This window comes from Crinia signifera, chromosome 1, assembly GCF_055691185.1.
Source record: "Crinia signifera chromosome 1, ASM5569118v1, whole genome shotgun sequence".
NCBI lineage: Eukaryota > Metazoa > Chordata > Amphibia > Anura > Myobatrachidae > Crinia > Crinia signifera.
In genome coordinates, this window is record NC_139217.1 from 350,622,339 (window position 1) to 350,647,849 (window position 25,511).

The 25,511-nt window shown below is 45.9% G+C and overlaps 1 protein-coding gene across 1 annotated transcript in view; it reads right to left on the reverse strand.

Moving 5' to 3' along the window:
• Window positions 1–348: 348 nt before the first annotated feature.
• Window positions 349–25,511, reverse strand: part of GCN1 (GCN1 activator of EIF2AK4) — an 88,746-nt gene continuing 63,583 nt past the window's right edge. The window contains exons 43-58 of the mRNA XM_083147110.1: window positions 24,812–24,929; window positions 23,600–23,815; window positions 23,350–23,514; window positions 23,077–23,238; window positions 22,787–22,879; window positions 22,542–22,685; window positions 13,881–14,150; window positions 13,644–13,757; window positions 13,329–13,559; window positions 13,041–13,234; window positions 12,840–12,954; window positions 12,644–12,740; window positions 9,893–10,041; window positions 9,654–9,761; window positions 7,320–7,538; window positions 349–644 (exon numbers count right to left, since the gene is read on the reverse strand). Of these exons, the coding sequence (XP_083003236.1) occupies window positions 519–644; window positions 7,320–7,538; window positions 9,654–9,761; window positions 9,893–10,041; window positions 12,644–12,740; window positions 12,840–12,954; window positions 13,041–13,234; window positions 13,329–13,559; window positions 13,644–13,757; window positions 13,881–14,150; window positions 22,542–22,685; window positions 22,787–22,879; window positions 23,077–23,238; window positions 23,350–23,514; window positions 23,600–23,815; window positions 24,812–24,929 (2,521 nt within the window). The 3' untranslated portion in view covers window positions 349–518. The remainder of the gene's footprint in view (window positions 645–7,319; window positions 7,539–9,653; window positions 9,762–9,892; window positions 10,042–12,643; window positions 12,741–12,839; window positions 12,955–13,040; window positions 13,235–13,328; window positions 13,560–13,643; window positions 13,758–13,880; window positions 14,151–22,541; window positions 22,686–22,786; window positions 22,880–23,076; window positions 23,239–23,349; window positions 23,515–23,599; window positions 23,816–24,811; window positions 24,930–25,511) is intronic.

Genomic DNA, 25,511 nt, shown 5'->3' on the forward strand with positions numbered 1-25,511 from the left:
GGAATGCTTGCGGTCCCGAGCATTTCGGATAAGTGATACTAAACCTGTACTGTCTATTTGGCTGGGTGATAGCAACGCTGAGGGTCCGTGTATCACTAGTGCCCTCTGTGTGCACACGGGACGATTCTGCCTAAACCTTGTAGGCGATTTTGATGATGTAGTCAAAATGACCTGAAAGAATCACCCCGTGTGTACACAGCTTTAGAATAATTTCAAGATATTCTACTGTATCATCCATCTATGTCGCAGTTAGGAGCTGCACCCCACTGCATCCTGTGTCAGAAATGCACACCAGCCCAACACGCTCAACATGACAAATGGTCATATGTGTATTATTATTATTTTGAAAGCATTTTTTGGAAAGGTTGTACAGGGTACAGAAATTAATATTTATTTTAATTAAACTTCTGGAAAGCCAATAGTTTCTGTGCACTACACAAAAAGTGCACTTTTAGAAACAAAAACCATTTAGTAGATATTCAGAGGTGAAATGTTGATGCAGCCAATATGGTTCCCAATCACGTCAGGATAGTTTCATCAATCTGTTCAGTGGAGTCTGGCTGGGCTGCCAGCTTCTTCAACGTGCGGCGGTTACATTCATTCAGCATTTCTATGCTGGCCGTGTCCAGTATCTTGGTCATATCCTGCAGAAACACAAAATATATATAATACCAGCATTAGATACAAATCTTCATATGAAGAATATTTCAAGGAATACTTCATCATCACTTAAAAAAAAAAAAAAAATTAGATAGATACAGATGTACAACCACACTCGCCATTCCTAAGAATGGGGTGCAAACAGCACCCACACTTCCCAGGTTGGGGTGCAGTGACCTGTGATCACACACGCTAGTAAATACAAATACAGGGGGCTCAGCACTCACCATAATTAACTAACTCAACTTAATTATTTGTATATTAAGGTGAGTTAGTTTATTATGCTGAGATAGATAGAATCTGCTAGCCAATGGTTTTGTTTTAGGTTTCATAACATTTAGTGTCTGCCTTTGGAGAAAATAAAATGCACAGATTTCACATGTGAAGTTACAGAAGCACTGAGAGAAGACTACTTCTCCTCAGTTTGCTTTATCCTTTTTGAGGAGCAGAGTCAGTTACCAAACAGCAGGGGCGGAATGGGATGGGGAACCAGCTCTGGAAATTCCTGGAAGCAGCCCCCACGGATGTTGGGTCTGTGGAGTGGGTGGGGTCTATTGAAGGGGCGGAATCCCTCCTCATAGGGCCAGATTCTGAGTTGGACACAGTTGCAGCCATCCTTGTGTCTTTTCCTACAGTGGGGTCTATGACTTTATGCTAATTCCACTACAATGCCCTTCCCTGGTGTCATGGGTGAATTGGGAATTTAAAGTGGACTGCAATTTTTTTGGTACTTATGTAGTATCTGGGCTGCCGATTTCTAAATCGGGTCGGATCGGGAGATCGCATCGCATCGCATGCGACCATGCGATTCGATGCGATGCCCCGATTTTTCCATAGGAATCAATGTTAAAATGGACTGAGTCTATTTTAACATGGAATTCAATGGGAAAAATGGGTCCTTTTCATACCCCTACTATCCAAGTGGGCATGGAGTTGGATATAAACCTGTGGCGAGCGTAGCGAGCCACCGAGCCCGAAGCGTGGCGAGCGAAGCGAGCCCCGCGAGGGGACGAATACCGTCCCCTCGCGGGGCTCGCTTCGCTCGCCACGCTTCGGGCTCGGTGGCTCGCTACGCTCGCCACAGGTTTATATCCAACTCCATGCCCACTTGGATAGTAGGGGTATGAAAAGGACCCATTTTTCCATAGGAATCATTTTAACATTGATTCCTATGGAAAAATCGGGTCATCGCATCCGATATCGGATGCGATGCGATGCGATGCGATATCGCATCGCATCGCATCTGATTGTATGCCTTAACTTAAGGCATACAATCAAAAAATCGGCAGCCCAGATACTACATAAGTACCATTTTTTTTTCCAAAAACTGTCTCTTTTCTACGCCCACATCTTCAGGCTGCATCATCTACCCCCTAACACACCCAGTCTGTCATCCTCTAATCTCTCCTGGCCACAGGAGGTCCTGTGGGTTCGCCGACCCACCAGGAATCTTCACAGTGATTTAAACTGCCAATTCACCTCCGCCAAACAGAATCAAGACAAAAAACGACATCATGACAACTTAAGAAATTGAAAAATGAGAGGGAAAAACAGTGGAAAAGATAAATCACCACCTTCTGGCTGCTGGGCACATGAACTGATGTTACTATATGGGTCAACAAGTTTAAACACTTAATATTTTACTGTGGCTATCACTTCAGTGAGGTAATCTATTCACTCAGGTCCACACTGCTGCTCAGAATCAATACTTAATAGTTGTGACCTCTGGAACACCAGCTGCTGACATGTGAAAGTTATTCAAAACGATGAACTGAAGATCAATAACTCCAGTCTACTGAGCTCTACAATGTTCCTGAATCTGTATCTGGCGTGTTGCTGAATAGACTGTGTACAAATATTTGAGGTGAAACACAGCCAGAAAATCTGCACACACCAAAGGACTGGTGAAAGCTATGCAGGTGTGATTACAGCTGCAATGCACCAAGTGGTATCAGTGTTTAAGAATGCTGAAAGTGGGCATTTCAGACTTCGCACATTCAGAAGCTCTGATGGTGGGCCTTTGGGTAATGCGCATGTGCTGGGCACAGCAGCAAATGTCTTTGCCCTTGCCAAGCCACTCACAATCTGTCTGACAAAATGGACACACCCATAGAAATGATAGTAGTGCCTGGCCGAACGCAGGCTTTCCTATGACTGCTAGGGGTGGGTGCATGATGTCGACACCCGCGATGAAATCTCTTAAATCCTCAGAGCGGTCGAGTGACTCCCGGGTCATGTGGCAGCTGCAAGCGGCAGAGACAGGAGGCAAAATCATTCGATTCTAAGTAACCATCAAATGATTTTTCTTCTGTGTGGGTGCACAGGGGCACAGACGTGCGGGTGGCGTTAACATGCTTGCCGGACTCCAAGCACTTGCAGCCCAGCGAGCTGGTCTGAATCGGGCCCTTAGTCCCACAAACCTATGGGCCAGACACGAATGAGCAATTTTAATAATTCCACTAAAGTAGTTATCTATTCCTCAACTCCACAGTACCTTACTCAAAAAAAGTCATAGTGACAGGTAATAGGTTGGTCTGACCCGGTTGTGGTATATTTGGACAAGTACAGCCACTGATTGTCCAAGTTGAAACACTTAAAAAAAAGAACTGTAACTTCCATCATATGAGGGCCAAAATACCTGCCACAGTGTGTGCAAACCTGGTCAAGAACTACAGGTAACGTTTGACCTTTGTAATTGTCAACCGAGGTTTTAACTACTGTATGCTGCGTTTATATATTCTCTGCGTACTTGTGTGGGTTTCCTCCTGGTACTCCGGTATCCTCTCACAATCTAAAAATATACTGGTAGCTGTGGCGTAGCCACTGTGCGGCAGACCCTGCTGTGGCAGCGAGGCGCTGAGTAATGTGGGCGCCAGGGTCTGCGGGAGCTACTGACCTGCCTTATACTGTCGCCGCGTTTGTGGCCAGGACCTACTTTGTCTGCGTCCCGGCGCTCCTAGCCTCTTCCTAGCTCCTTATGACAAAATGTCCCTCAAAAAATGGCCGCCCCCTTACAGCAGACAGTATTTAGGATGCTAGAGGGGGCAGCAGCGGCCTCCTCTAGTATCCTTCAAAACGGTCAGCTGTAAGGGGGCGGTCATTTTTTGAGGGACATTTTGTCATAAGGACTCGGAGCCTGGAAGAGGCTAGGAAAGTAGATCTGCGGTCCCCACTCCCAGCCACGAACGCGGACAGATAAGAGAGGAAGGGGAGGGGGGGGGGGCGCTAAATTTGGCGCTACGCCACTGACTGCTAGGTTAATTGGCTCCCAACAAATTAACCCTAGAATGTGTGCGTTTACAATGGCATGCGATGCGATCCGACCCGATTTTTTATTGTACAGGCACCCTGATTGGTGATTACTATGTTAAATGCACCCCCATTGTTATCGCCACCCCCACTATCAATGGCTACGATATTCAGTTGTATGGCATCATATACATTGTAAAGCAACGCATGCCATATGCCCGCATGCGATGCACCCTAATGGGTTTTTTCAATGTTAAATGGTCCCCCTATGCGCCGTGATAATACACAAGTACCGTAGATTCTGATTGGTTGCCCATAGCAATAATCACATGTGAAGTAGAATACACATCATAGTAAATTTCCCCCTATATTTCCTATATAAAAGGTAAACATTACAGGTCATTATGATGACTAAAAATATTTGCTTTGCCAATTTTTACCCCTTTTTTGACAAATTCATTTGTGTTGACTTTCTTGTGTTTCATTTCGACCTTCTGTCATTGCTGACTATTCTTAGGTGTTTAGCTAGTCACTGTCAACCTAGACATTGTTGACTGGTTAAGGTCTGACTCAAGGGGAGGTATATGCTCAATAGATGTATGAAGCAGTGAAAAGAGTGGAAAAATATGCCAGTGGAGACGTTACCCACGGCAACCAATTAGTTGCTACCTATAATTTTATAGAATGCACTGGATGTTACTTCACAGCTAATTGGTTGCCTCTATTAGAAAAACATGTTATTCCCAAAATGTAAACAAATCAGAAAGGCCCCAATCCATTAGTCAGATCCAATACCCCTTGAGCTCCTTGGGGGCGGGATGTTGTAACATCTGTAGCCCTGTTTGCCGCCTCTTCGCCGGCCACCGCATTATTAATAACGGCATATGCTCTAACATATGCCGTTATTAACGCAAGGGACAGCTCTTGCGATAAGAGCTGTCCCTTGCACATGCGCAGAGTGACGCGCTGGCTGCAGGGCATGCTGGGAGGGATCCGTGACGGAAAATAAAACTAAAAAAATAGACATCTGGAGCGGTATTCAATGCCCTGATGGCAAACTGTTGCGTACAGAAGTGCCGATAGCTCGCCATCCGGGTATTCAACGAATCTGGTTCACACACCGGTTTCCTCCTTGCCTGCTCCCTGAGATGAGGTGGAAATGGCAAATGTGGCCATTAAAATGGCGCGGCTCACTGGGGTTTGACGGCGAGGAGGGCATATTTTCGGGGAGGAAAATGTCATCCTCTCCATACAAACCCCCTCGCTGGTGGCATTGACTACCCCCTAAGCCACGGCTCACTGAATTTAGGTGTAAATCACTGAAACCAAATAGGACTTCACTACAGAAAACATACACAGGCCAGATAATAGATAGCGTGTGAATGCAATGGATTAGTGGGAACCTTGCGTTTACCTATAATGCTAGTAAACAAGACCTCTTGCCTGGGTAGTATTTCTGTTCTTGGTGCCATGCCTGCTGTGGGCACCCAGAAGAAAATATACCAGAGAACAAATAAATGAATAAACAAAATCTGGTATTATTGTACTGAATAATGAGAGCCAAGAATGGTTGTTTCCAAAATAAATTATTTTCCTGTTGTTTTTCAAATGCAAATGACTTGTGCCATTACTAACAAATGTAGGGAGCTGCATAGCTGAACACATATTAATCTGATAAACCTTGCTCTTGGTTCTTTAATATGTGTTCCAACCATTTCTCAAAATTCTAATTGTTTTTTTCTTATTGATCCCCCTGGTAACCTAACTCATGAAGTGCTATTTAGCTATGCCACCCATATCATGTACCTCACATCATGGATTCTGCATTGCAAGGAAACTACTGTTGCCGTTTCAGAGGCTTCACAACAAGTCTTGTCATTGCCTAGTCCAATATATTTGTTAATGTACAATGTGACAGATTTCAATAGTCAGCAGGCAATGTACACTGTACACCCAAACAACCTGTCTGCCTAATCTCCCAAGTAGCATTATACTACTGGCAACTGCATTTATTAATGTTGGGATTTTAAAATGAATAGGAAAACACAGCAACCCTGCGACAAAGCTCTCTGTGAGCACAGTGTTATCCTTACACAGGAAGATTTTATGATTGCTGTAGACATTTTCCAGTACGAAGTATACTCAAACATCCATTCAGTTTATTAAAATGTCCATGTGGAAAGCTGGACATAGGCTACCAGAGAATTACCATAATATTACCATCCAAAATGGCAGAGGAGAGAAACGAAATGTAGGTAAGTTAACTTAAAAACTGTTGCCGGAAAAATGGCAGCCAGAAGCATTAAGTAAAATAAATGATGCTGGAGAAAGTGCGTGCTAGAGCAACAGATTCAGATGAAAAAAATGTTACTTCACGGGCAGGGATGCTGGAACCGGAGATAGATGCTGATGTGCATGTGGTGTGGAAGAGGCTGCTGGGAGTGACACGCCATCATTACATCACACTCCCTGGTCTGTCTGACTCCTGCCATACCTTCTCTGTTCTTATGCCTCACACAGAAATACAGGTGAGTGCAGTTGCCAGTGAATAGGGGAAGGACTAAGGAAGGCCTGCAATGGAGGAACCAATCACAGTATCTCTACAGCCCACTTAGGACATCCCAAGCTGCACAGATCTAGGTTTATATAAAATAATTAAACAGAAGGTGCATGGATGCAATGAGCAAACATTCTACATGTGCAGCTGTATAGGAAAACAAGTGGGGGAAAAAGAGGGGGAGGAGGTTGATGTTTTGGAAGTACATTTGAAATCGCCTGACCTCCTGTCACTACATTCTATACCACACTTATGATGGCAAGCTTTCATTTTAAATTCATTGGGTACTCTAAGCTTACAAAAGGAGCTTTCTTACGGTCCATACACACTGGGCGATTATGCCCAGCGTGTATGGCCAGCAATGACTGCTGTCATCGCTGGGGGGAAAGCCGCTCAGTGCATACACACTGAGCGCTTTCCCCCCAGCGATGACAGCGCTATGCAAAGCGGTCAACAAAGCTGCTCATTTGCTGGTAATACCAACAGATGAGCGGATTTCCTGGCGCTGATGCACTCATCACCGGGCCGTACACACTGGGCGGCTTTGAGCTTAAAGACACTCAAAACACTGAGTTAGAGTGGCTTTCAGATCAAAATCGCCCAGTGTGCATGAGCCTTTAAAAAGAATGCTTTAATGATGCCAGATCCCTGGAGTGATGCTTCCTGGCACAGCTCGGAGTACCAGACACAATTTGGATATACACTATTTGCAGGATTTTCTGCTTCTTTTTTTCCACAAGTTTCCCATATAGTGATTACTCCAGGGATAACCATGGAAACTGAATTATGTCACAAGTAACTAGTCAACATTTCACATGTTATATTCCAAAATGTCAGTTAGAAGGATACATACCTGGAAGAGATCATTCCCTAACCTCATTTTTAAAAGGTTCACTATTGCCTGGTCGCTGTATGCTCGAACACTTGTGTTTTTGTCCTTTGTATTGTCCAGTAGCACTTTGAGAATTGGTTTGATAATTTGAGTGTCTAGCGGGGGCAAATGATCTTTGCTTGCCCACCAGATCATCTTTTCTGCTATAAGCTTAATATCACTTGATGGGTTCTGAAGACACTGTGGAAAAACATTAAATAGATGTTAATATACCATCAGTAAGGCTATAATGATTACAAGGCAGACTACTGTTTAGCTTTACTTTAAAACAAAACCCGTTTCAAACACTACTCACCAACTGCAGTGTCTATAATGCACATTATATTCATGATACAGATTTATACTGGGGGCATATCCAATGACCTACTGTTTTATCTGAGGGGTAGAACCAGTGAGTAATGGGCGTGGACCCATAGATCCAGGGGTGTGGTAATGCTCACAGACTATGTCTAGTTAGACAGTCAATAGGTCAATCCCAAATGTTAGGCATTATTCAGGCAGTGACAACAGTAACGACACAAGTAAAATGCTGACATGGAAAGTCAATATGTGTATATACACTGTATAAGTATAAGGCATCTGATCACCATGCTTCAGGCACTATTATATTCTCCCTATATGCCCATTGGGATGGTAGAAGTATGAAGTAGGTTTAAAAAAAAAAAGTTGGTTGTCAGTATATTGGCAGCATTGGCATGTCTAACTAATGCATGTCTAACTTTTGGGTACTTGTAAGTTATCCGGGCTGCCGATTTCTAAATCGGGTCGGATCGGGCACATCGCATCGCATGCGACCATCGGATGCGATGCGATGACCCGATTTTTCCATAGGAATCAATGTTAAAATGGACTGAGTCCATTTTAACATGGAATTTAATGGGAAAAAGGGGTCCTTTTCATACCCCTACTATCCAAGTGGGCATGGAGTTGGATATAAACCTGTGGCGAGCGTAGCGAGCCACCGAGCCCGAAGCGTGGCGAGCGTAGCGAGCCCCGCGAGGGGACACAGAATACCGTCGCTTCGCTCGCCACGCTTCGGGCTCGGTGGCTCGCTACGCTTGCCACAGGTTTATATCCAACTCCATGCCCACTTGGATAGTAGGGGTATGAAAAGGACCCCTTTTTCCCATTGAATTCCATGTTAAAATGGACTCAGTCCATTTTAACATTGATTCCTATGGAAAAATCGGGTCATCGCATCCGATGGTCGCATGCGATGCGATATCGCATCGCATCTGATTGTATGCCTTAACTTAAGGCATACAATCAAAAAATCGGCAGCCCAGATAACTCACAAGTACCAACTTTTGTCAGTGTCTAACTTTTGGGGTCAACCTATCTCTGACTAGGCATTGTCTGACAGCTGTCCAGAGTTAAATGATGGAATATACAGGTTTCTGTGCGCATTAAACTCCAGAGGCTTTATTTACTGCAGATTTTCCTTGCAGCTCCTGAGACTATGAGGAAAATCATTGTTCCGTGTTGGGATGCAGGACCTAATTAAATAGGGCCCGGTTGTCAATTAGCTGCGGTGTAAACACGGCTGCCAATTGGATACGCACCAATGGGAGTGTATTAAGTCTCTGGTTATATTTTTCTTACACCACTTTTACATTTATCAGTATAAAAGTTTTAGTTCACTTAATGGGGCCGATTCAGAGATGTGCGCTATTCTCATTGCTGCTGCGCCTTTGAATGAGAGAAGGATGAGAAAATACTATAAAGCTGCAGAAGGCATATACACCCCCTGACAACATCATAGATCCGATTGCTGTGTCCAAAGACTGCCGTAGCCCAACGGAGCAATTGCTGCAACATGGCAATTATGCTGCGGCTATGGGTGTTTCCTGCGAACTAGCAGACCACATTCCATCAACCTTGTATGCTTTCCATCAAGTGTACGTACAGGTTTGAATGAGGCCCAGTGTGTAGATGATTACGTTTCAGGTGATGTAAAGGTTACTGAATACAGAGAGGGTGCTTACAGAATTCATTCTATTGCACTTAAACACCATCATTGTGTATGGGAAAATAAGGTGTAAAAGAATGGATAATTTGAAACCACTCAATAAAATTTGAAATGGAATTATGGGGTAACATAGTTCGTATTTCTATTGAAGGCTCTCTCATGATAAGAGAAGATCATTCCTTTACTTGTACAGTATAACGGAACCCTTGCATGAATAAATACAAACTACTATACTGTCCTGTCCTCTTCCTCTTCTACATGTAGAAAGTTATGTCAGAATCTGGCATGAACAGGATGAAACAATACAATGTACTTTTTGTACCTACCTTCACAAACAGGGGAACCAGTTTAGGTGGAAGGTTTCCACTTTCTGTATCAATATAATGTTTAATAAGAAAACCAATTCCTCTAATTCCACTCACTGCAATGGGAATCTAGAAAACACAATGTATTAATGAATTCACATCATTATCACCACATATAGTATGGCATTTTATGCTGCCAAGCAAAGCATCTGTCCCATTTACCAACAATCTTCTCTAACAGGTGTTTATCATATCCTTACCCTATCAGCTGTAGCATTGCTAAGAATCATTGATTCAATGTTACTGGAGAACTTTGGCGTGCACAACTTGCTGGATGCCACACTGATAGCAACAGAGAGAGCCATGCTTCGGCCATGCCTGACCATCCAGTCAATTCCAGAGGCATCAGCTGTGTAACACAAATAGAAGTTGCCAATCACTGCATCATTTCAATACATGAAATACAGAACACAATATTGGTACAGCTGCTCAAACCGCCCATTCCCTGGAATGGAACTTGTCCAACAGAATTGCGTCAAAGAAGGAAAAACCTTTTGTTTCCACAACAGGTGCATACACAGGTGAAATGAGAATAGCAGTTCTTTTTAGAACTTGATTTGTCATGGATTGGGTGCCAAGGATCTTGTCTGTAGGAAGAAATACCCCCTTGCAACGAAGTGTGGAATAGCTATTTACAATCCAACTGTAAAGCCGCCCACACACGGAGCAATGTTCCGGTGCGTTGTTATTTCGTGCTCCCGCGCACATCACATCGTACAGCACATAAAGCATGTGCTGCCTGTACCTTTTGAACTAGATCGCATCAAAAATAGTTCAAAACGTACACTGCTTTAGAACATCACATGCGATGCAATCTAGTCCAAAACGCACAGTGCACATATCAGAAACCAATGGGTCAAAAGGAAAGTGAAAGATCTCCGGAGATGGTGCCTTTATCAGGAGATTTGGGACAATAGTCACCTTCAAAAGCCACTATGACAGCTACCACCTGCACAAAGACTTTGGAGGCAGAAAATAGTCCAAAGGGTATAGCCCTGAATTAGTAATGGCCACCCCCAGTAGGAAGTATTGGTGAGGTTACAGACAGGCATCTTAAATGTCCTTAGATGCCAGAAATTCCCACCAGCCAGTGATCATTAAGCGCAGCGATTCCATCTTGAACTTCTGTAACCATGAACATTCAGATATTTTAGATTCAGACTGGGAAGATGGAGGAGTGGGCAGATCTTCAGGGATGGGTCCAGCCAGTGTGAGGTTTATAGAAGAGGCCAAGGAAGCAGGGATAGAGAGTCTCTGTTTCCTGCTGGAAGCCAAATGTTGTGACAGCTTCGACTAGCGGGCCATCCTAAGCCTCCGCAACACACGCTGCGGAAACAGCCCCCCAAGTCAGACCATGTTTAAGGATATTTTACTTTGTAGAAACCTTTTGTGCTGCCCCACCCTTATCAGAGAGCAGCCCTGAAACACTGCCCCTCCTCAGACCTAATCGTTAAAGGGTAGGGAACAAAGGGTATTGGAATATTCATACACAGCAAAAGGTTTAAATATATACAGTATTGTCATACAGTAATGACAAAAGTGCACAAGCAGCAGAGTTACATACACTACTGGGCCGCAAAAAAAAACCACAATGGATAAGCCTGACTGTGCAAACAAGTACTCACTGACTAACTACCTACTGCATAAACACCTATGAATGCAACCAAATTCCCTTACAGAGGAATACACATAGCAACGTATAGAGGGGAGAGGAAGTATGCAGTTTCAAGGTGATTTTACAAAAGTCTTAGCATCTTGCTTGGATTACCATGGACCTTGCAGCGCGTATGCTGGTGTGAGCTGACAAACAGTCTGCATGTAGAAGCAGTAGGGTGAGAGAGAAAGCAGTATCTACTTCCCATGATAATAGGTAGGCAAATTGAGGAGCCCTGCCCATGAGGAGGGCTTAAAAGGACCAATATAGTAGGGGCAGCACGGACAGTGTAATGGTTAGCATTACTGCCTCACAGAGCTCAGGTCATGGGTTCGATCCCCACCAGGACCGTGGGTTTACTCTGGGTTCCTCCCACAATATATATACAGGTAGGTTAATTGGCTTCCAACATAAATGAACCCACATGGACACGTGTGCACGTACATGTGGTAGGGAATATATATTGTAAGTTCCACTGGGGCCGGGACTGATGTGAATGTTCAAAATATTCTCTGTAAAGCGCTGCGGAATATGCATGCGCCATATAAGAATCTGTTAATAAATAAATATTAAATAAAATAAATAATATAGTAGCTCAGGAATTAGAGACAAAAACCTGACTGACCGTCATTACAGGTATGTCAGGCTGCCTGTGGAAAATCAGCTCCATCAGCCTGCCAAATTAACTAAACAGAGGTCAGGTGGTTTATAGAGGAGGGAGGAGTCCTGTTGAAATCATCATTTATAGTGCTTAGCTCCGTACACCACCAACCATTAGGGATAGCCATCGTTGCCTTTGCCATCAATGTTTACCATTGATGGCAATAGTGCAACTGACCATCAATGGCGCTTAACTATGCAATGTTTTTACATATCGATGGTCATCCATTTTCTCTGACTGATTGGCCTGTGGGCCAATCAGAATATGGGGGTGGGGCTTCACGGGTGTCCTGGGCAGAGCTATGCTCCGTGTCCGAGGAAAAATGAAAACAAAACTATTAGTTGAACCTTGACCACCTGGTTCTCCCCCAACGATGGCAAACCTATCAGACATGTTTTCTATTCATCGATGGTCGATGGCCGTCCCTACCAACCATATCCAATGTGTTCTCCCGTGGAAGGAGAAAGTATAAAAACAGGTTCTCACTCGCCTATCCGTGCTCTTCTATTTTCAGTAGGAGACCTCAGGTATTAGAAAACATCTGGTTCATTTACACTTGGGCTTTGAGAATACTCTTTACAACTGCACAGTAGAGAATGTAAAACCCTTTACTAGCTACTGGATTAGTCTACAGACCTAGGAGGTGTTGCTGTAGAACTACAGAGAGCTCGTCCTCTGGAAGGTAAGCACAGATCTCTCCCAGGCAGCCAGCAGATGCCATTCGCGTAGCATCCTGGAAAATAAATGAAAGGGTCACCTCAGATCTTACAGTCTGCAAAGACAACTACAAAACGTAAAATATGACATCACCAAGTGTAAAAATAAATCTCACCTCATCATGTCCCAACATCCCAATCAACATGGTGACATAGTTTTTCCGTATTGTTGCATCCATCTTACCTCCACCACCTCGTATAATGTATCTTACAGCCTGAAGCATGGTTTCCCTGAAAACACAACATAAATACTAAGATACAAAAAGAGCCAGTGTACGTGCTAGGTCTCCCAATAAGTCTCTCATATATTCCGTTACCTTACTCCAGAGTCTTCACACACATGAATGATATTCAACAGCTCTGTGAAGAGAGGATCTACTTTTGTATGGATAACAATGAGTTTCCCCAGAGCATCGGCTGCCTTCAGACGTACAGCCCGGTTTGTATCTTGCAGAGCTTTAGTAAATGTAGTTTGAAGTTGTGGAAGGAAAGGTTTTAATGCAATGCCCACCTGGAAAAGCGGAGACAAGGATATGATCCAATGGCATCTGCTGCTTTATGCATATTCTGCTGTATAATGCAGTAACAATTGGGGATTACTTTACCTTGGCTAGAAGAAGACTCAGTGTTTCCAGAAGGGCCACCTTGACGCTCCAGGTGAACCGGTCTCCCAGAATACGAATTAAGGGCCCCGTTATGCCAATCACAGAAGGCTGCAATGCTTGCGCAGAGGTCAGCTTAATCACTAAGCCCAGTGCCTTGGTGGCCTCTTCTTTCTGTTCTGGGTTACCAGTGAGAACACCTTCTCTTAGCACTGGCAGAATGGATGTTACCCCCTGAAATAAGAATTCAACAGGTTATACTGGAAGAACCAGGCTACATGGCTACTACCATGGTAGCAAAACATGCTTTTGTTGTACCTTCTTTGGAATACAGAACCCAGGCACGTTCTCTCCTTTGGCATCATTTCCCACCATGCGAATATCTCTATACAGGTCATCAATCAGTGTCAACTGGCTCCCAGCATCCAATTTCTACATGTTAGGGAAATAAATAGATATTTTAGGGACATTTTTAAAGGCTATGGTAATGTTGTATATATACTTTAGTAGAACCTTACATTGCTGAAAAGAGACTTAAAATAAAGTTACACTCACTTTAGTAATAGCATTTAGAGCATCCCAGCTTTCGTTCAAAACAACGCTGCTGGTGTCATTGAACAAGCGCAGAAGTCCAGACATCAAGCTCCGGAGATGTGCAGAGTAGTCAGCCTTTGTCTTTGCACAGTATATATTCAGTATTATGACGGCTGCTTGTCGCATTCCTACATCAGAGCTGCGGGTGGCTTCTAGTAAATCTTCAATTACAATTCTCTGGCCGGCATCGTCTTCCACAGACAAGATGACAGCTTGGCAGTTTGCTAGTTCCTGTTGGATGAGCACAGCACAGATAGAACACAAGTATAAAAAACACTGCCTATTTTAAATGGAAAGCATTAGATTTCTACATCAAGACTGGTAAAACAAAACAAGCTAAATATACAATAAAATAAATAAATAGGCCCAAAGCCCCCCTTACATTTGTCCGACTTGTCATAACGACAAGTCGGACCCGAGTGTCCCAGCAGCTCCCCGGGAGGGAACACATGCGATGGCACTTCATGTGCCAACTTTTGCATGTGATGAATCGCATGCGATTTATCACATGCCACTCCCGGGGAGCTGCAGGGACAATGGGAGCGGCAGCAGGAATATGCCCGCAGAGTGGGCAGGGGGTCGGGGTGCAGGGAGCCGGGCAGGAAGCCGCTGGGCAGGGAGCAGGGGGGGCGGCGGCGCAGAGTACCAGGGAGCCGGGCAGGAGAACACGATGCAGCAGCAGCACTTCCAAAAAAAAAGAAAAACCCCATACAAACGAATAGGAAGCCATTGATTGGCTGAGACCTCTCTCAGCCAATGAGCGATTGGGAGAGAGAGGTCTCAGCCAATCGCTGATTGGCTGAGAGAGGTCTCAGCCAATGATTGGCTTCCTATGCGTTTGTATGGCCCTTTTTTTTTTGAAGTGCTGCTGCTGCAGCGTCTTCTCCTGCCCGGCTCCCTGTACTCTGCGCCGCCCCCCCTGCTCCCGCTGATGCTGCCCGGCTCCCTGCGCCTGACTCTGGTAGGTCCCCTGTTGTGGGGGAGCACGGCTCCGGGCAGCACATAAGATTTAGCAAATCTTATGTGCAGCCCGTCCGACCTCCCATCTCCGATCCGATGCGCACGGGGCCGCGCATCGGGTCGGAGGGGATGTCACCATATGTGATTTGGGACGATTTCACGGCCCGATTCATCCGAATCGGGCAAAATCGTGCCCAAATCGCATAATGTAAGGGGGCCTCTAGGCTTTCTGCCAGAAAAATAAACAAATATCCTTGCCCCTAGAGCAAAAGAAAAATGGTGCATCCTGAAAAAGAAGTGCAATGTGCCATACTACTGAAGGTACATGCTCCACCACCAGTGGATGTTCAGACACACCTGGCTCAGGCAGCACCAGGGGTACGTAGCATCTTGGACTGCAAGCCTCATGGCTAGAGGACCAGGTGATCGCCCAGGTCGGCAACCATCAAATGATTATTCCCCCACACCCAAGGCTGCGAAACATCCATTCGCATGCATGGGATGGCGGCGTACGATGGGGGGCGAGAGGCCGCGTGGGCGGCGTCTGGTGGACTTGCAAGGCTGCCTTGAGAGTCAACCAGAATAACCTCCTTAAATCTGCTTCTGTGCAGATATCAGCCCTATTTTCTTTTAGTGTTCTCCATACTCTCCACTAAAGTGTACATGAAGTTATTACACCATTTGTCGTTCAGTACTTTACCCAGTTTGTCTATGTAGGCAGCAGCTTCACTATTTACTATTGTTTTTCTCAGTGTAAAAGAAATGTTCTGTCTGTTCCCCCCATTGCTATTTTCTCATCCTATATTGCTGAAAGAGTGGTTCCTGGTTGCCATGTGAACCAGATGGTGTGCGCTATTTTTGGGATAGTCGAACATGTCACGGAAAAGGGAGATTTATTGCATTCTGTCGTTACGTGCTGTGTGATTGGATCATGCAGCCACATTAAGCATTTTCCCACTGAAATCCGGCTAGACCAATATGGCACATCACGTCAAACTCCAATTATCCTGTCATAACCTCTTTCTTCATATATTAATACTTTGTGTTATTTATTACGGTCTTCAATCAAATGTGCAAGGTGCGATTGGAAATGCTACAACATGATTTAAAAAATAGGATTTATGGTCTTACCTTGATAAATCCCTTTCTTTGAGTCCATAGGGGGCACAGGAGTTCACGCTGGGTATGAGAGGTGAGGTAGCAGAGCGTGCACCAAAGGGTTACAAAAATGTACCCAGCATGCTCCCTGCCTCCCTTCTCCCTCATAACCCGCCCCCTGACCCTGGGTCACCAGTTTCGTTAGCAAGCCCAAGGTAGGAGCAGAGCCAGAGAAGAAGGAAGAGCAAACGCACACGCACATAGCATACAGGCCCTAAAGCCATGGAACTTTCCTACATAGGAAGCCCCGCTACCAGGTGCGTCTGGGAGGGCGTCCTGTGCCCCCTATGGACTCAAAGAAAGGGATTTATCAAGGTAAGACCATAAATCCTATTTTCTTTTTCGTCCACTAGGGGGCACAGGAGTTCACGCTGGGACGTCCTAAAGCTGTCCCCTCATGGGTGGGGGACGCTCCTGGACTGCGGAAAGCACATGTCTACCAAACTGTGCATTAGCCGATGCAAAGGTATCAAATGCATAAAACTTGATAAAGGTCTGGGAAGAGGACCAAGTAGCCGCCTTACAGAGCTGTTCAGCCGAGGCGCCTCGATTAGCGGCCCAGGATGTACCCACAGACCTGGTAGAATGTGCAGTAATCCCCTCCGGGGGAGTAATCAGTGCGGAAAGATACGGTTGGCGAACCACTGATCTGAGCCATCTCGCCAAGGACTGTTTGGAAGCGGGCCAGCCCCTCTTATTGGCCCCATAAAACACAAACAGTGAACCCGACTTACAAGTTGACTTAGTCCTGCGAAGATAAATCTGCAACGCACGGACTACATCAAGAGAAGCTTCAGCTTCAGAAGAACCTGGAAAAGAAGGCACCACTATTTCCTGGTTAAGGTGAAACTCAGACACCACCTTTCGGGTGAAATACCAGAAAAGACGGTTTCCATGATAATGCACTCATGTCAAACCCCCCTTATGCTGAGGAAATAGCCAACAAGAAGCCACCTTCCAGGATTTCAGATCCACCTCCTCCAGAGGCTCGAAAGGAGACGATTGAAGTGCCCGGAAAACTTCTAAAGAGGGACACCTCAACAGCCAGCCCGTCAAAGCCAGGCGACTCAAGTCCGGGTGTCGGAATGGCCCCTGTGAAATTAGGTCTGGACGCAGAGGTAGACTCAGAGGAGAGGCTACCAACAGGTTCCATAGATCCGCGTACCAACCTCGACGGGGCCAATCTGGGGCCACTAGGATCATCATTCCTCCCTCCTTCCTGAACTTCCACAGAAGGCGAAGTAGGAGTTGAAACAGGGGGAATGCGTACACTATCTTGCTGACTTAAAAAGTCTGCCTCAAAATTGAGAACCCCTGGGATGAAGACTGCAGGGATTGCAGAAATCTGCTTCTCCGCCCACCTGAATATCTTGGAGACTTCTTTTATCGCTCCTTTGCTGCATGTCCCGCCCTGCCTGTTGATAAAGGCCACAGGCGTGGTGCTGTCGGACCGGATCTTTACAGGGCACCCTCGGATGAGGGACCCCAACCTCTGAAGAGCCAGAAGGATTGCTCTCAATTCCAGGAGATTGATCGGAAGGCGACTCTCCTGAGCCGTCCAGCGACCCTGAAAAGATTGAGAATTGCAACCCGCTCCCCAGCCCCGTAGGCTGGCATCCGTGGTAAGCAAGACTCAGGTTGGAATCCAAAACGGGCGACCCTGAGACAAGTTGTCTGTCTTTAACCACCATGTGAGAGACAGGCGAACCTTCGGGGCAGTGTGATCAATTGACTCCTTAGACGAGTATGATCTCCTGTCCACTGGCTGAGAGTGTAAAGCCGAAGTGGGCGCGAGTGAAACTGTGTATACTCTACCATGTCGAAGACACCACCATACACTTGTGTACTGAGACCCTTCTGTGACCTATAAGGGAATGAATCTTCCTCTGAAGGGAGTGGATCTTATCGTCTGGAAGATATACTCTCTACAACCGAGTGCCCAGCCGAGCTCCCAAGTGAAGTGTCCTTTGGGAAGGAGTAAGAAACGATTTCTTCCAGGTTATCCTTCAACCATGAGATAACAGAAGTGTAATCACGACCTGCAAATGACTCCGTAGTAGGTCTGGGGACTTTCCAAAATCAGTGGGCCGTCCAGGTATGGAATCATCCGAACCCCCAGCCGATGCAGGTGTGCAGCATTGACCGCCATCACCTTGGTGAACACCCTGGGAGCCGCAGATAGACCAAAAGGTAGCGCCCTGAACTGGAAGTGTTCGACCCGAAGGGCGAACCTCAAAGTGCTGATGTTCCTGTCGGATGGGGATGTGAAGTATATCTAGCGAGGCCATGAAGTCCCCTGGCTCCAGTGAGAGAATGATCGAACGCAGGGACTACATGCGAAACTTCGGCACTCGCAGAAAAATAGTGAGCGACTTCAGATTCAGGATAGGACGGTGAGAACCCTCCAGTTTGTGAATCAAGAATAGGGTGGAGAAGAACCCCTGACCCCTCTGCTCCTGAGGAACTGGAACAATGACGTTCGAGTCCAAAAGAGAGCAGATGGAAAGCTGTAGCACTTGTCGTTTCGCTGGGTCCTTTGGAAGACCCGTGCAAAAATAACACTGAGGAGGGGGGAACCGGAATGTCAGGGCATAGCCCCTGGATACCACCTCCCTGACCTGTTTAGCCACTGGACGTCTGGTAGCCCAGGGCTGCTTGGTGCAGGGCTTGGCTCCCTTAGTGGATGAGGAAAATCTAGAGGAAGGACTAGTGCCGTCGGACAAACCTCTCTCCACCTTGCCCGCCCACTCAGACACTGCCTTGGCCACCCATGACGCGGCAAGCGTGGTACACCCAATGGCCCCTGCCTGTGAAAAGCAGTCCTGAGGAAATTCTCAGAGGGGTCCTTCAAAGATGAAGAATCCGAAATGGGCAGTACTGAAGCGCGAGCTAATCGCGCAACATGATCATCCGCCAGGGGAGGATTTTCCCACTTAGCCCTCTCTGTGGGAGGAACAGGTTAAAAAGTAAGTCGCTTGGAAAGCTGGAACTTTCTAAACGGTTGAGACCACGCAGTCTCCAATAAATCCTCCATGAGGGCCGAAGGCGGGAGCTGGGCCGATACTTTCTTAAGACGCTTAAAAAGCAGGTCTTTACTTTTAGGGGCAGGAGCCTCATCCTCCCTCTGGAGGACTGCCTTAACCTCCTGCATCAGAGACTCTACCTCCGCTGAGGACAAAGTGTCATCGGCCCCTGCGGATTCCGCCCCTGAGCTGGAATCCGAATCGGAACACGGAGAACCCGCATCGGGACTCTGCTGCCTACACTGCCTCCTGGAATCCCTGCCCGCCCGGGTAGCCGTCAACCCCTGCACAGATTGAGCAAAGGATTGCCACCAAGGGGGCTCTACATAAGCAGGAGCTGCCCCAACACTGGTGCTGGCCACTGCCACAGGGGGCATGGGCACAGGGGGCAGAGGCGCAGGAGGTAAGGAGTTGACAAGCGGTCAATATGTCAATACCTGAGTCAAGGTCGAAGCCCAGGCCGGTTCCTGCTGTGAAGGCAGCAGAAGATCTGCTTCAAGGGCCAAACACCTGGAACAGATATCCTCCTCCTGCCGAGAGAGTATGTCCACACATACCCTACAGGTACGCTGCATCGGAGATGGAGTCTCCTTGCCAGGTTTCGCCTTAGGCATACTGTCCATGATAAAAGACAAAAAACACCAGCAGTTACAACACTGACACCCAAGCAACACACTTGCAGCCTTACCCACAAAGCTTTAGCAAAGCCATTTGGTATGGGCAGATAGACTCAACAATTCAGCAAGCTGAAAGGGAGACACCGTATATGCAAAGCCAATACTATGAATGGTGACAGTGTTTCAAACTTTCATCTCTTCAATGATATTGGAAGGAAGACAGCATCAGAGTACCAGCCGCAGGAGAGGATAAATACCACAAACACCAGGCTCCAGAAGCAGGGTGTGGGGGAGAATCCCAGCAGCCTCCATCTCTAAACCCAGCAAGTGCCAGAATGGCTGCTGATTAGGACCTTAATGAGGAGCTGGGACACCTGGGGCAAAAATATATATTTGTTATTTTTTTTGGATTGTGGGAGGAAATCGGAGTACCCAGAGGAAACCCACTCAAGTACGGGGAGAATATACAAACTCTGCACAGTTAGGACCATGGTGGGAATCGAACCCAGGACCTCAGTGCTGTGAGGCAGTAATGCTAACCATTACACCCTCCGTACTCCTACAGCACCTGGTGTTCCTATGTGGTCACCCACTCAAGTACTTACCAGGCCCAATATACAGCATTAGCTGTAGATCCCAGGCTGTCTTCAAGCTTCCAATGATATTGGAAATAAGACATCCGCAAAACTCAACAATCCAGCCAGCAGCAGGAGAGGAGAAATACCACACACACACCAGGCTCCAGGAGCAGGGTGTGGGGGAGAATCCCAGCAGCCTCCGTCTCTAAACTCAGCAAGTACCAGAATGGCTGCTGATTAGGACCTTAACGAGGAGCTGGGACACCTGGGGCAATCCTACATCACCTGGTGTTCCTATGTGGTCACCCACTCAAGTACTAACCAGGCCCAATATACAGCCTTAGCTGTAGATCCCAGGCTGTCTTTAAGCTTCCAATGATATTGGAAAGAAGACATCAGCAGAGCTCAACAATCCCGCCCGCAGCAGGAGAGGAGAAATACTACACACACACCAGGCTTCCAGGAGCAGGGTGTGGGGGAGAATCCCAGCAGCCTCCGTCTCTAAACCCAGCAAGTGCCAGAATGGCTGCTGATTAGGACCTTAACGAGGAGCTGGGACACCTGGGGCAATCAGAGAGCAAGCCTCAGCACTTCCCCAGGGGTGGGGGAGGGACTAACCTACAGCACCTGGTGTTCCTATGTGGTCTCCCACTCAAGTACTAACCAGGCCCAATATACAACATTTCCAATGTGTATGGCTGTAGGTTCCCAGGCTGTCTAACCTCCCCCTCAGGCATCAACCCCCGGGACATAGCCTGACTAATTGTCCCTGGTGATCTAGTGGAAAGGTGGAGCAGTCCAGACCCCCACTGCCTGCCCCCCCGCTGACTCCCATACAAACGGGGGGGATCGCTGCTAGACGCGGCTCCCTGCAAGCAGGGAACCGCCGCTTACCTGCCCGGGGACGGAGTGCAGCATGCGGGAGCCTCCGAGAGAGGGTCCCGCGACGGAAGTCCCCAGCCCAGTCGCCAGCGCTGCCGTCGCCGAGTGATGGAGCTGCGCTGCCGGTGATTCACTAAAAGAGCACCCGCCGCAGCAGCTCTAACCCATGGCTGTTCTAACAGCCGCGATAATGGTGCTGCTCTCTCCTTGGCACCAAAGAAAAAACTGGTGACCCAGGGTCAGGGGGCGGGTTATGAGGGAGAAGGGAGGCAGGGAGCATGCTGGGTACATTTTTGTAACCCTTTGGTGCACGCTCTGCTACCTCACCTCTCATACCCAGCGTGAACTCCTGTGCCCCCTAGTGGACGAAAAAGAAAGAAAGGTTCCATAAATATATGGCAGTACTAATTCCTTACAGCACTTTTGCTTCAAGACCTTCTATTTCTCTGTATGTAAAGCCCCATACACACTAAGCGATATTGCAAACAATATTGCTCATTTTGGCACTTCTGAGCGATATTGTATGTAATATCGCTTATTGTGTCACTGAATGATATCATTAACAATATCGTTCAGGGTGTATGCACTATATTCTTTGCCCAGGAGTTAAGGGAAATCGTTGACTATATTGCTCATGGACCGAATCATCTAGTGTGTACCCGGCTTAAGAGTTTAGATCAGACGGACATTTATTAAGTCCATTAGCCCAATTGTGGATTATTGCTCATTGTACCAGACTGCTGGTCATGGCAAAGCTTGGAAACAAGGCGCTTCGGCAGAGTGGCTGTGTAATGCTACAACATTACTAACAACGCGTTTTACCAGAGGAACAGGAACAGAAGGGGATGATCACTAGAGAATTGGGTATTTATACCAACAAGACTTACAAACACATATGGCTGCAAGCCGGACTCCGCCTTTTTGTGACACCTCTGGCATCCAACTTAAGTATTAACCACTTCTAAATGTGCACATTAAGTGGGGGCTGTGACTTTTAAAATTAACCCTACTAACTGGTTATTTAAAAAAAGGAAAATCCTTAAAACTGCATGTTCCAACTAACCGGTTTAATGAGATGGGGAGTGAATTCATTTTTAATGTGTTTGTAAGTCTTGTTTGTCTAATTGTGGCCACAACATTGTGTAAATTTTAATAAATTGTAATCTTATTCAGCACAGCGCTGTTCCATATATTTTTTTTCTTTCCTTGGTATTATTCTAAAGGGGTTTTGGGTATTTCCCTTTTTGGTACAGCTGCAGTGCAGAATACATCAGTCAGCACTCAATATCAAGTTGTCTTGTTGGGTATTTATACCAGTCAATACAAAGACCAGTATAGTACACGTAAAGATATTGTTAACTACATTACAAAACAGTAGTTTAACTGGTCTACGCATCTCCTTACCGCTTGTTCATTCTCTGTTCCCAAATGTGCTTTTAATGCAGACATAACGGCAGGTAGAATGACATTCAGGTGTCTTGTCAAAGCGTCACCTGCTACTGATGAAAGGAATGCCAAGACACGAGTATTCACAGGGGGATGTGTCAACTGCAAACAGATAAACGTGTGACAGATCCTTAATAATGCAATATGGATAACGGTCTGCTAATTGTAAGATCTGATTACAGCAGATTCATCTGGAAACTAACCTTAGGAACAAGATATGGAAGCACAACGCGACTCTTCACTGCCATAACCTGTTTCAGTCCATCCAAGGCAAACTCGGACATCTCTTCATTATCCTAGGGCATAATATTAAGTCAGTAACAAAAGTAGTCTCACTGATAAAAGCATACGCTAACATCCATCATTAGATAGATTCTGTAGAGGAAATATAACTGCTTAGATGTGTCAAAGAAATAGATTTAATCCAATAAGTAAATATGCGTAACAATGCCTTATAAAAGGGAGTTCTATGCCGCAATGTATTTCTTATTACCAGCTGCTCCAGTAAATATGGCAGGATATCTTCCAGAGCTTGATGGCCAATTGTAGAGTGCAACTGCTCAAAGGTTTTGGCTGCCGCCTCTCTGACTTGCTCAAGCGGGTCACACAGGGCTTTCCTTACGGTTGGAACGAGGGATTCCGAGAAAAACATTACCTGGAATATTCAAAGTTTTCACATGAAGAGATGCAAAAAAAATCCTGTACAATAAGCAATAAAATATATAAAAATATAATAAAAAAAGTGTTCTACTGTTCTATAACTCACCGCGTCCCTACTGGTTGATTTCATGATCTCACTTAAGCCAATACACACGCCCTGTCTTTCGTCACTTTTATCAGACCTGAGACTGGCCTCCAAAATCGGAATGATTTCCGGAAGGATTTTCTCCCCAAGTTTGCGGACCAGATCTCCAAGTGTTCTGGCAGCAATCTAAGGAAAGAACAAACCCCAGTGGTTCAGCACATCGTACCATTATACCGTAACAACAGGAAAATAAGCAAGTGACGCGTCTCACCGTTCTCTTATCTGCACATGTGCTGGCTAGAAATCCCAGCAGTAATGTAAAGAGGGTTGGTAATATTTCTCTAAGTGTGCGCGGTGTGTTTGAAACAACAATTTTCCACACATGAAGAGAAGCCTGGCGCACTACTAGCTGGGTATCTGACCGGCCCATGTACAATCCAGCCAAAACACGGTTCCTCCTTTCAGCTCCAAGGGCAGAAATGATGGCCTAAAAAAGAAGTAAAAATGAGGGAACAGAATTTTTTTTTACCTTTTAGGAAACCAAAACATTATTTACAGTATGTATTACTTCTTAATACATAACCATTTATATAGCACGCACTTATTCCACAGTGCTTGACAGAGAATATCTATCGTCATTCACATCAGTACCTGCCTCAGTGAAACTTACACTGTATGGGCCTTGTTCTGCTTCATGTGAAAATTAGCAATATTTGCCAATTGGCACGTTTGGAACCATTTAATCTGCAGTGTTAAAATTGGACTATAGTCAAAGGCACAATAGGGGTGGTGGCTCGGCGATTGTGGCGACTTGGCATTGAGGGAGTCACATGCAACGCTGTAACCCAAAAGATGGCAGCCCCGCAACTGGCTTCGAAAGCCAGGGGTCTACTATTAATGCGTGAGAAGCATTACATAGCAAAGCGCTCGCACAATAGCCATACACCCACAAAATCTTGCGTGCAGGGCGGTCTTGCCCTGTGCTTGGTGGCCCTCTGAAGGCAGGTATGGATTAATGGATAGACAGAAATGAGTTCTACAAGCATTAGGTCGACACAAACATTAGGTTGACATGGGTAAAGTCAACAGTCAAAAGGTCGACATGGTGTTTTTCACTTTTTTTTGTCCCAAATGTCTACATAGTTCACATGGACACTAAAAAAGTGCACTGCGTCCCCTTGCATGGCTTGTTGCGCTCTCCATGCTTTGGGCACACTATTTTATTCTTCCACCACACCCTAGTGGATGATAGGGCACATTGTCGCCTACAAAAAAAAAAGTTAAAAATCCATGTCGACCATCCTCATATCAACCAAATGATTGTGTCAACCTTACCCATGTCGACCATCATGCATGTTGACCTTCAGTGGTCGACCTAATGCTTGTAGACCTAGTGACCGTATCCCCTGCAGGCTACCGCCGGCAGCTGTAGTGTTCCCTACCACAGGCAAAATAACAAGGTATGACTGGCATGCTATTTTACCTTTGTGGACTGTGCAGTCCCGAAATTATCGTCTTCAGAAGCAGTCTCTGTAGTCATCTTCCCTGTCACCCCAGATATATGAAACAACAGGTCCCCAAGAAGTTGAACAGAGCTAAACCTACAGATCAAAACAATAAATATTACAGTTAACTCCCTTTGAGTACACAGAATCTGGCCCACACAATCCTAAAGGGGCATACACAAGGGGTGATTGCAGCCCCATTTCTATGCGAGGTGTGCATCGCGGGTGTACCACAATGTGTGCTGAGCGATCCTGCTTAAGCCAGTCGCTCAGCAAGAGAGCCAGGTCGCCCTGTGTGTACAGGGCATATCTCTAGGAACAGGAATCTGCTCTAAATATTCTACTACTGCCCTCTATGGAGAAAGTTTTCTAATCCGATTGGGTGTAACAGGATCAAATTTTATACTGAAACCAGAATTAGAATTACTAAAATATTTGTCCAAAAGTTTTGTCATGACAAAGCTATATTGAAAATGCAAAAATATTTTGAAATGCGGACCACTAATGGTCATTGCAAATTGTGAGCAGGGCCCTCCTACCATTTTGACTGTCTGTAACTATCCAGTTTCTTTTACCCCTGTTTCCAGCATAACAGAACTTGCTGCTCTGTATAAGTAAGTGCATTAAAGATGTTTACCATAAGCCCCAAATTCAGTGACAAGGTCACCCCATTATGCA